Source organism: Aptenodytes patagonicus, chromosome 3, assembly GCF_965638725.1.
Source record: "Aptenodytes patagonicus chromosome 3, bAptPat1.pri.cur, whole genome shotgun sequence".
Taxonomy (NCBI): domain Eukaryota; kingdom Metazoa; phylum Chordata; class Aves; order Sphenisciformes; family Spheniscidae; genus Aptenodytes; species Aptenodytes patagonicus.
Window position 1 is genome coordinate 83704704 of NC_134951.1, and position 12306 is coordinate 83717009.

At 42.4% G+C, this 12306-nt stretch overlaps 1 protein-coding gene across 1 annotated transcript in view; it reads right to left on the reverse strand.

The window, feature by feature from the left end:
• Nucleotides 1–8803, reverse strand: part of WDR27 (WD repeat domain 27) — a 221582-nt gene extending 212779 nt beyond the window's left edge. The window contains exons 1-7 of the mRNA XM_076335328.1: nt 8621–8803; nt 7563–7704; nt 4923–5047; nt 4336–4449; nt 2273–2324; nt 1059–1132; nt 50–164 (exon numbers count right to left, since the gene is read on the reverse strand). Of these exons, the coding sequence (XP_076191443.1) occupies nt 50–164; nt 1059–1132; nt 2273–2324; nt 4336–4449; nt 4923–5047; nt 7563–7704; nt 8621–8803 (805 nt within the window). The remainder of the gene's footprint in view (nt 1–49; nt 165–1058; nt 1133–2272; nt 2325–4335; nt 4450–4922; nt 5048–7562; nt 7705–8620) is intronic.
• Nucleotides 8804–12306: the final 3503 nt, after the last annotated feature.

Here is a 12306-nt window from a genome sequence, read left to right on the forward strand (position 1 = left end):
ATAACAACTAGAATATACCATAAACAGCATTCTAGAAGCACTGTGATACCTATTTCTTTTCCAGATTTCCACACTTTATTACAGAATTTCTCTTGCTCTTTCTTTAAGTTGATATGTGCCACGCAACGGTAATTATGATCACTGATTAAACTGAAGATCCAAAGCTGCAAGAAAAAGAAAAGGCAATTGCAATAACCTTTTGACACTAAACATAAAGCTTACATGAATACAAACTAAAGGTCCAATATTTAAAACTGTTGATGTAACTAATGAATTTTTGTATCTGGAATCTCACCTTGGACCAGAAATTCAATTATATGCATTTCTAAGATTATCAAAGGATATATTCAATATTAGCAAAAGCAGCCATTATCAATTTGAACTGCAAATCTAACTCCCACATGTTTATGTCTTTGAAAAAACCTCCTCATAGACTATTTCCCACATCTAAAAATCACAGGTAACCTGCATGTAATTGCTCACTGTGTCACGTACATGAATTTCATTTATACCTTTCTCTTTTTAGGCACCACTATAGTTAAATTTTTAATTTTCTTCACAATTCACTGAACGGTAACATTGAAGGAAAACAGCTGGAAAATCTCATGTAAATATATTCTTAACATTAAATTAAAGAGGAGGTGAAATGCATATTCACATTTATCACATTTTGATTAGAATTCCAACATGCTGAAATCATAGTCTCTGCCATTTATTGTCATGTGTTTCATTCCTTGGCCAAAATAGGAGAAACCTATTTTTCACCTTTTTTCTTTTAAAACAGATATATTTATAGCATCTCAGTGTATTCCTCTTATATAATCACTGATTGTGCACTTAAAAACTTCCCTGGTTTTCAGGAAAAAGTTTCCATTTTGGAATAGAGGTCTTATATACCATATATGGTTTACGCTCAAAGCATTGAATTATGCTTACTAAAACAACTGTTGTAACAGTTCAAAACATGTATGCAGATTATGAAACTTTTTTATAGATGGATACATTAATAATAGTTGACTGTTTTGACACAGAGACTAAGTTTAATGGGTAATTCTTACCTGTCCTTCAGCACTTCCAGTGATAATCTGTTTATTTTCTTCATCAATTAGCAGACTTAGCAGAGGAAATGCTGCTTCAAAAAAGATAAAATTATTTCTAGAGTAGACACAAATCAGATATTTAATTAAAATACATGATTCAAAATTGAATCCTCCTATTCATAAAGACGAGTGAAAAAAACCCTTATTGCAATTCTCACAGTTGCACAATGCTTTGTGTGCCTTAGCCTTTGTGTTGCTAAGGGCTTTCCATTTGCAGGTCCGTGGCCTACCTTTCACCCACACTGCCGTGGCAGTGGTTTTCTGCAGCCTTTCACCCAACCTGCTGTGGCATGGTTTCCAGAGCCTCTGTGGCAGTAGTTTTCCCTTGTTGTTCCCATGCTGTTATTCTCATGGCCTTGCAAACCCTGATATTGCTCTTAAGGCAGGTTTTCAAGGGAAGCAATTGCCACAGGCAGCCAGGGAGGAATCACCCCTTCTTCCTCTCCTTTCCTACCATGTGGTCTTAGCTTCTAGTTCACATGAAGTCATTCAATAATATGTATACATGAAACTTAACAACCAATCTCCGTGCAGCTCGTGCCCCCAAAGCATGCTCCAATCACCACTAACAGCGCCACAAGCAGGAGCAACCAACAGGGAGTTTGAGCAGGTCCTGTTGAAAATTATATGGTTACTGTAGGAAAACTGCTATTGGAGAAGGGGTCCCTGCTGCATTGGAGACAACACTTGCCCTCTTCCTCTTCTCTCCTTTTGCTCTCGTCTTTCCACAAAAGTAGCTTTCATCCTTAAAGTCAATATATGTCATCAGCTACAGACACTGCTAATAAATCTACATACGGTATACTTAAAGTATTTCCTTCCATGTCATATACAAAACTTGAAAGAAAAGAAGCACATAGTACTCAGACAGTGGAACTGTATCTACAAAACAAGAGAGCTTCATCTGCATATCTCAGTAAATGGCAAGTTACATGCACATCCTGTACAAAAAGAGCTGTTTATGAAAGTACACTAAAACTATCTACCCAGAAGTACACTTTAAAGGGAAATATATTTACTACCAGCTTTAAAGGATAATATGTTTACTACTACCTAGTCTACTAGAACTATTTTCACTAAATCAACTAAATACTTCTATAATAATTCTATATTACTGTTTAGAGAGAGGATTTTTTTTCTCTGAAAAAGTATATATAAAAAAGAAAACTTACCCGTTAATACTCCTGACTGATACATTAACTGGCTGGTAGAATAGTCCCACACCTTTAGGAAAAAAAAAAAATAAAGATACGCACCTACTTAGACCTTTAAGGAAAACACAAACTGCAACGGCCATCATGTGGTTAAAACAGAGAAATGCAGCCATTGAAAGTGATGCAATATGGTGAGGATTTTTTTCAGCATTTTTTCCTAACTACGTAGGGCTTTGTTTAATTGATAAGTATCCATAGTGAAAAAGGTGAAACTCACCTGGTATGGATACACAAAGTACTTAGAAACACTTATTATCATCTTTGCTTAGGTTGATCTCTTAGTAACTTAAGCTAAAGTAATGAAAAGACATACTTGAACTGGTTCTAGATTTCACACAGGGAGCTTGCATAATTTCACAATTTTCATATTGGGCTCTGGGATAAGAGGCCATTATTAATAATAATGATACTTATTATGATGTATAGACCCACATACAAGTCAAATTTCATTATTAACATGACTGTTTCTAAATTATGTATTCTACGCTTAATAGTTGATTAAGAAAGTTAAACAAAACCAAATTTTTCCTCTCATGTTGTTACTTCTATGAGCCTTCCTCTCCACAAATACTTCCACTACATTTATCATAGCTATCACAGCTGGGATTGAAAAAATCACAACCAGACAGTCCCTGCTTTCTAAACATGGCTGTGAGCCTTTGTTTAGCTCCCAAGCTTTTCTCTTTGTTCAGGTTTCATTTCTCTCTGAATATAAACATCATTCTTCTGAAAAGCTGTTTCCAAAGATCTTGTTTCACAAATTTATCTGAAGAGGTTCTCACCTGTTTCACCACTTCTTTAGCCAAGTAAAAGGGCTAGGGGAGCATAAGGTTTTGGACACTGCAAGTCCTGCAATCACAGGAGCCAACTATCATAGACTCCAGCATGGCTGCCCTCAGAGAATTACCCCTGATCTGCAGAATCAGGCAGAGAAAATAAAACTTGAAGACTTACTAAATTATTTGAGAGACTTGCAAAATATTTTCATTTGATTGTCATTTTACTCCCAACATTTATCAAGGTTAAAAAAAACCCAAAAACTTTTCATTAGGATTTTGTATAATTTATCAAGTCTTCATTAAATTAATATGAAGAAGCATATAGATCTTTTCCTTCAGTCATTTTTACCTTGATTTAGTTTCTTAGATCAACATAAACAAAATAAGAAACAATCAATCAGAAAGTCAGAATTATTATTATTTCCTAAAATTCCAATTCAATCTTTGCCTTTTTTTGTCCAAGACCAGGACAAAAATCAAAATCACATTTTCTCCAGAACAGTTAGTTACATAAAGACTAAATTTAGGAAAAAAAAAAAAAAAACCCCAAAACATTTGATATAGCAACCTTTAACTTTACTTTAGCTTGTAGAAGCAAATGCTGGGCTATGTTTAGAATTATATAGAGGATAATCAGTAGTAGACTAAACTGTATCTAATCAAGGTACCCACCCCAGTATCTCCTGGAAGATACACCTGGGTTCACTCAGGCTCTTTGTTTCCCCTTACTGTCTAAGTTGTCTTCAATTGTCATCATGTACAGCAGCAGCAATCCATGGTATCATCATATAAAATGTTGTCTGGCAAAAAATCCTGCCAGCATGCAATAGCCCAGCCATTGCATGCAATAACCCAAAACAATATTCCCGAAAGGGAAAATTCCAGTCAATGTCAGCAGACTCAGAGTGAAATGCTTTCGTTCAGTTCAGCATACTGAAACACTTCAGTTAGAGCCAAACTGATCAAAATATTTTATTTCCATTTGCCAGATTATAATAATTACCAAAGTTAACACTTCACTGCAGAAAGTTTTGGATATACAAAGCCTGCATTGTTCTTTTAAAAAGAGTAATTAATTTTTACAATAATTTCCCAAGCAACTCTAAGAACAATGTCCTGATCTCTATAAAGTCAAAGATGTTTTTTGCTTGATCTTCAGAAAATATTTAAAGGGAAAGAAAGACTACTTCACATATTCACTAAATTATATTTTTTAAAAGTGCAGGTCTACAATTTCCTTGCCTTAAAAGTTCTGTCTTCTGACACTGATATAAGCATACTTTTCTCCCATGTGCAAAATTCAGCAGCAGTCACTGGAGCTAGGTGGCCATCCAATTCAGCTAGTATAGCTTCATTCTGTGATTAGTCAAGTCAAAATAAAAACAGATTAAATTTCAAACTAAAAATTACAATTAGTTAAATGTTTTAATAATTAATAACTGTTGCTAAAAATTGTCAGATTTGGATTAAATAATTAAATAAGATTTTTCTTATTGAAACTGCAGCCCTGTATATCATCCTGCTGGCAAAACCACTACACATTACATTTGCTTCTTCAGAATGAATGATATAGGAGTAAGTTTTCAGATGTCCTCAGCGTGTTTTCTTCTTCTAAGTTATTGAGATATTGTTTCACTTCAACTTTTTTAATCTAGTCTTCTATCTGGTGTATGATGCATTATCAAGCATTACCTCATACTTATTTTCATCTATGTGATAAAAATTAATGCTTTTGCTTAATTATTCTGACATTTCTGTATCATGATTTTGTTTGAAAGTGAATAAGTTAAAGAATACCAGCACCATGGCTAGAAAGAATGGTATCTCACCTTTGCACTTAACATGTAGATCCGATTTCCAGCACATACTGCCACTTGTTGATCATCCGGACTAAATCTTACATGAAGCACCATTCCCAAAAGAGTTCCTATAACAATTCCTCGAGGTGTTAACCCTGCAGCAATTTTATTGTTATTGAGACTCAATGAAATACAAAACTCTGGTGCAGTGAGATTCTTAGAAACTTTGCACAGCAGTTATCTAACCACAGAGCTACCCCAGTTTCTGTCAGGAAGAGGTACAGAACAACCCACAGTTTAATTGTTCCAGGCTATTGGAAAGAAAAGCACAGAACTATGCACCAGCAGGATTCCTCCATCTGCCTTGTTGCCTAGACATGATCTGGAACTCTTTGAGGTACTAATAAGTGTGCCCATCAAATCGTGCTTCCATCGAAGACTGCCAGGGACAGGATTTTTGGAGTAGGGTGATGTGCCGAAGGAACCCAGTAGTGCCACGTTCATTTTGGAGGCAAGAAATCCTGACTGAAGCCCAGCAAAACAGGGGTTTGAAAAATGCTTCTTCCAGGAGAATATCCCAGCCACTCAGCCATCAAGCAAGGGGGACTTCCCCTCTCTTGGTTTTACTTAGAATCATAGAATCATTGAGGTTGGAAAAGACCCTAAGATCATCGAGTCTAACCATCGACCCAACACCACCATGCCCACTTCTTCTGGGGGAAAGGGCTGAAAGAGGAAGTACACCACTGAATATCATTACAGAGTCAGATGACAAGACTAGCTTTGAGAACAGGCTCCTGTTTCATCCCTCTCTTCATGACTTCATTCTGGTCATCTCACTGGTTCAAGCAGGCTGGTTTCTGCAGATCCCTATTTTACGATGCTACCTTTAACTATATGAGGAGATTTTGGACATCTCATTAAATTTTAGGATTTCACAGGCAATAAATTAACTAGGACACAGGCACAACAACTATAGATGTCCTTTTCTAGGTTTTATCCTAGATGCTGTGGAGTGTTTCTACAATCGATTAACCTGTCAAGATCTACCAGGATGGAGAGATGGATCACACAAAGAACTCTTTAACTACCTTGATATAGTTGATAAGCATATGGTCAGAGAAAACATGCCAAGACCGTGCAGAGAAACACTACACAGCATCTGCTGAAGAGCCTGTGGATAGAGACAAAAAGAGAAAGAAGAAAATCCAGCAGCAGGGAACCTGTCTCTCAGATGTCTTTGTATTCAAACTACACATACTCTTTATCTGTCTGCTACTGTCTATTCCTAACTTCCTTTTTTTGTTCCCTCCAAATTCATAGCCCCATTTTATGCCCACTCCCTGAAGCATTCTTTGATTCTCTGTTACTCTTACATGGATTAAAATGTAATAATGACATTTATTATAAAAGCACTTAAAATGTTCACTTCCCTTTACAACATTAATTTTTATAATATGTAGATTTGCAAATTCAGCATGAAGTAGAACACAAGAGGCAACTCCCACACATCAAATCATAGGCAAATCTCTAACTACAGGTAACAAAGAGGAAACTTTTAATAGGTTGGACAATGCCATGCGATTCTCAATAGTGACACCAAAGGGTGACTGCAATACCTCTCAGTTATCATGCCATAACAATATATTTTGGACAGAGTGTCATTGAGACACCAGTGAGTCATGACTCTGGGGGTCTTGCTCCCTTTCTTTCTCTTGCATTATTCCTCTACTTTCCAGCTGATTTAAGCTTGAAGAGGAGTTTAGCACTGCTCCCTAGAATCTAACTCCATTGATTGAGGCTGCAACACAAGATGGTGGTCAGGATACTAGAACTTCTCTGCTTTCTTTGTGTTATGTCATCAGAACTCTCTTTCACTCATGCACTCTCCTCCCAAATCAGAGACTTGCATTGCTCCCGCACACACATGACAACAGTGTTCAGACAGAGGCAGGAGAGGAAGGACCCGACAAAGCAGGATGTAAAATGCTAGTTCTACAGATATTCCAGAAAAGGTAGCATTTAGTTATATTGGCCTTGCATGCTTAGTTATGCAGTGCTGCTATGATTAAAAATTTTGCAGTCCCTTTCATTCCACAGTGGTAGAACTTAACTGCCTTTGCAGTGCTTCTTGCGTTTCCCCTGAGGTTGCCAGCACCCGCCTATTCCCGCGCAGCACCTTGGCCAGCTCCCGGGGCCGCCCCGGCGGGGCCGCCGCCACCCACCCGCCCGCCCCCGGCACCCCGGGCCCAGCACAGCATCTGCCGCGGAGGCTGCTCCCGCCTGGGGCGTGCCGTCCGGTGGGCGCTCGGGAGCGCGGCGGTGGTTAATGCGGGGTCTTCTGAGAAGGTATGTCCAGAAGAAGTAGTCCAGACTACTGGCCTGATTCAGCTTGGCATTGCCCAAGAAGAGCAACAGAAATAAAGCCCTATTTATCACCGTTAGGGCTGCTGAGTCTGAGTGGCTAACGCATGCTACTCAGAAATAACAACCTTTTTACAGAAGTAGTAGCGGAAGAAAAGGAGGTGTTGGGGGGGTGTCTTCTAAGGTGGCCGTTGCTCGGAGACTGGCTGGGCATGGGTCTGCCTGCAGGAGGTGGTGAGTGATTGCCTTTGCATCACTTCTTTTATATATATATAGAATGTATATATTATATAGATAATACTCTACCTTCTTGCACCTTCTGTGTGCATTCATCAAGATTCCACACCACCACACGTTCACGAGAAGCAGAGCAGACAAGAAGTGGATTGATTTTATTTCCAAATGATAGCGCAGAAATTGAGTAATGGTGTCCTGACAAATGTAATGGCTGACAAATGTAGATAAAGAAGAGTTAAATGAGTCGCTTCAAACTAAGATTATGAGAAACACAAAATTGCAAATGGATAACGTACATGCAATTAACAAAACAATAACTGATTTTTTCTTTATTGTTTCAAAATCACTTAATCGGCTACAATGTAGCTGTACTGGGTTTGGCTAGGATGGAGTTAACTTTCTGCATAGCAGCTTGCATGGTGTGTAGTGCCTTGGATTTTATGACGAAAACAGTGTTGATAACACACCAATGTTTCGGCTGTTGCCAAACACTGCTTGCACAGCATCAAGCTTTTCTCTTTTTCCCACTCCGTCCCGCCACCCTCCCCACCCCACCAGCGAGCAGGCTGGGGGTGCACAAAAGACTGGGAGGGAACACAGCCGGGACAGCTGACCCCAACTGACCAAAGGGATATCCCACACCATATGATATTGCGCTCAGCAGTAAAACTGGGGTATTGGATGAAGAAGGTGTTGGGGAACTGGGGGGTTGTCTTCTAAGGTGATTGTCACTCGAACCCTGTATGGGGATTGGTCTGCTTGTAGGAGGTGGTGGGCGATCGCCTTTGTATCGTTTCTTTTTTCCTCTTTCCTTCACTCGTTAAACTATCTTTATCTCGATCCGTGACTTCTTCTCACTGTTGCCCGCCCGATTCTCTCCCCCACCTCTCTGGGAAGGAGTGAGCAGGAGACTAGGTGGTGGTTTAGCTGCCAGCCAGGGTCAACCCACCACAACAGTTTATATTATTTTCATCACAATAACAAAGCTCATAACAAATGCTAGTATCTTCCCAGCATTAAAGTGAAACCTGACACTCCTACACGACCCTCAAATACTTTTTTTTATATCTTCCTTTTAAGTCGTCTTCTGAAATAGCAGCCTATGAAGGGATATATTCTGGTTTTACCTGAGCAGTCACTGTATTCCAGATGCATAGCTCATTTTGATTCAAAGGGAAAGCACACTGATGGTGACTACACGCCAGCTGAACAAGGGACTCTGACAGTTTGGATTTAAACAACTGTTTTTCGCAGACAAGGTCAGGCTTGCAGCTTCCTCCAGAAGAACGACGCTCCCCGTCACTTTCCATGTGAAAAACGGCTGAAACGGGCTCCGCGGCGGAGCACCACAGGGGGCCGGCTTCGCCTTTCCGGCTGCGTCCTTACTGCCTGACAGCGCGGGGGTCCCCGGGCCACACAGCCTGCCGCGGGGGCACCCTTGCGCGGGGAGGCGGAGGGGCCCGCCCGGCTCCGCGTCCCCAGGGCGAGACAACGCGGCCCCCGCCCTACCCGGCCCCACAGCCCGGCCCCGGCCCCGCCGCCCAACGGCCGGCCCGCAACCAGGGCAGCGGCGCCGCCGACGGGTCGCCGAGCGAGACAACCCTCCCTCGCCCGCGGAGCGCGGCGAGCTCGGAGCGGCCGCCTCCCTCAGGGCCCCGCGCGGCCCGGCCGCCCTCCCGCCCGCAAGCAGCGGGCGTCCCCTCGCCTGGGCAACGGCCGAGCGCGAGCCTAACGGCTCCGCCGCGCCCTCTGCGGGCGCCCAGGGCAGCGCAGGCCCCAGCGATCGGCAGCAGCCGCTGGGGGCTTTTTCTCCGAAACATGGCGGCGTCGCGGCGGGGCGTTCGCGCTCCACAACCGTACCCTGGGCTGCGTAGAAAGCAGCGCGGCCGGCAGGTCGAGGGAGGCGATTGTCCCCCTCAGCTCCGCTCTCGTGGGACCCCACCTGGAGCACTGCGTCCAGCTCTGGGGACACCAGCACGAGACAGATATAGGACTTGTTGGAGTGGGTCCAGGGGAGGGCCACGAACATCTCTCCTATGAAGAAAGGCTGAGAGAGGTGGGGTTGTTCAGCCTGGAGAAGAGAAGGCTCCGGGGAGACCTTACTGCAGCCCTTCTATATATATAAAGGGGGCTTATAAGGAAGATGGAGAGAGACCTCTTACCAAGGCCTGTAGTGGCAGGACAAGGGGCAATGGTGTTAAATGGAAAGAGGGTTGATTTAGATTGGACATAAGGAAGAAATTTTTTACAGTGAAGGTGGTGAGACACTGGAACAGGTTGCCCAGAGAGGTGGTAGATGCCCCATACCTGAAAACGTTCAAGGTCAGGTTGGACGGGGCTTTGAGCAACCTGATCTATTGAAGATGTCCCTGCCCACGGCAGGGGGGTTGGACTAGATGACCTTTAAAGGTCCCTTCCAACCCAAACCATTCTGTGGTTCTGTGATACAGCAGGGACAGCACGGACATGTGCGTGGAGCAGCATCACTGAGAAGAAAAACAAACCTCTTGCTCTCACCAAGTTTGTGGACGACACCAAATTGGGGGGAGCAGTCACCACAGTGGCGGGCAGGGCTGGCAGTCAGAGGGACTCATCAGGCAGGAGAAACAAGCTGATGAGAACCTCATGGAGCCCAACAAGAGTAAGTGCAGAGTCCCTCATCTGGCACAGAGTAACCCCCATGCAAGAGGACAGGCTGGAGGATGGCTGTCTGGGAAGCAGCTCCATAGAAAAGGATCTGGAGATCCTGCTGGACAAGCTGAATATGAGCCACCACTGCACCCTTGCAGCAAAGGCAGCCAACTGCATCCTGGGCTGTATTAGTAATACCAGCCAGCAGGTCCCGGGAGTGATCCTTCCCCTCTGTTTGGCACTTCTAGGATTACATCTGCAGTACTGTGTTCAGTTTTGGGGTTGTTGGTACGAGAAGGATATTGACGTGCTAGAGCAAATCCAGTAGAGGGCAACCAAGATGGTCAGGGAGCTGGAGAAGGTGATGTACAGGGAGAGGCCGAGAGAACTGGGTCTCTTCAGCCTGGAGAAGAGACAGCTGAGACCTTATCATTGCCTACAGCTACCTAATTGGAGGATACAGGGAAGATGGAGCTAGACTCTTCTCAGAGGCGCACAGTGATAAGACAAGCTGGAACCTGGGAAAATCTAGTCAGATGTCAGGATTTTAATTTATTTTTTTTAAAAAACACCATGAGGGTGGTTGAATACTAGAACAAGTTTCTGAAGAGAGGTTGTGGATCTCTATCCCTGGAGTTGTCCAAGAGTCAGCTGGACATGGCTCTGAGCAACGTGATTTAATTAGACCTGTTTTGAACAGGAAGTTGGACTGGAGGAGTCTGGAGGTCCCTTTCAACCCGAGTTACCATTCTGTGATCAAGTTTTCGATCTGCACCAATTTAATCCTTTTTGATGGACATCAGTCTGTGGACTCAATATCCACCTCAACTGCATTTCAAACAGATACTTTCTACAGGAATGTCTTCCTTGTGCCTGTCTGTAATTAACACTACAAGCATTTTTGCCCTATATGAGCATCTAATACATATTATGGATGACAACACAATCTCCTTATGCTAGTTTTGCCTGGAGAAAGTACCAGTCCAAATTCTCTTTCACGTGTCCTTGTGAATTTGGATAAAGCCACTGTACTGAGCACCAGCTGCATAGAGGTAACTCAATGCATTGCACATGACAGCCTTTCTTTTCTGAACCGTGACTCGTGGCTGAGAATACTAGAGAAAAATTTATTGTAATATGCCAATGACAATTTTCATGAGTGATACAGTCATGAATGTGTTATGACAGTTTAGTCATCACTAAAGAAAGATAAATGCTGATACAGAAAAAAGGTGGTGTTCAGACAGGCAAACAACCCCCAGGAGTAAAGAACTTGTTCTGAAACATGTTGTGTCTTTGTCTGTGTTTCCAGGCAATTTAGTATGCTTTTTTCTAATTCTTTCCACTGTAGTTTATTTTCATCTTTCAGTGTTTGTAGCTACAATACTTTCAACAACCTACTGTCCGTAACAACTAGCGAACTAGTAGAAATCCAGGGAAGTATCAGAGATCTCGGACCGATTTCTTGACTGATCAAACAGGAGTTAGAACACCAACTCCTTTCCTGCAGCTGGACCCTGAGCCAGTAAAGTCAATCTGATGGAGACCAGTTCAGACAGGTGTGGACCACCCTCCTTTTTGCCCTTCCAATGGGTGTTGCTGCTCCTCAGCGGCTGAGACGCCATTCATCCAGTAACATGACAAGAAGCAGATTTCTGCCCTGTTGGGACGAGGTGGCAGTTGCATGGGAACACTGGTGACATGTAAGTGTGCAGTGAGGTATTTATACCACACCATGCACCCATGAAACATACCTCCTGGTGATGTCCTGTTTCTGTGCAACACAATGCTAAAAGACCTTTCCCACAGCTTGGGTGTCCACCCATTTCAAATGGAACTGACAGCCTCGCGAAAAAAAAAAAGACCGTTAAAATTTTAGGGCATTTTAGGGAAACAGCAGTTCTTTATCATGTCATGCTTTTGTGTCCAGTAGTATATTACTATTGGTCGCAATATTCAATCATTGTAAGAACAATTTTAAATGATGAGATTTATCAGCTTAAATATTTGAATGTGTTTTAAGCAGCTGATAAGCCTGTTTATAAGATTGAAATTAATTTTAATAAAGCTCAAATTTAACAGAATCCCCATTTGGCGGGTTTATGCAGCCTGTTTGTTTGAGGTAGGAATGAACAGAGCAAGTTACATGGGTTTTATGAAATTAGAGAGCTATGGTTTGAAG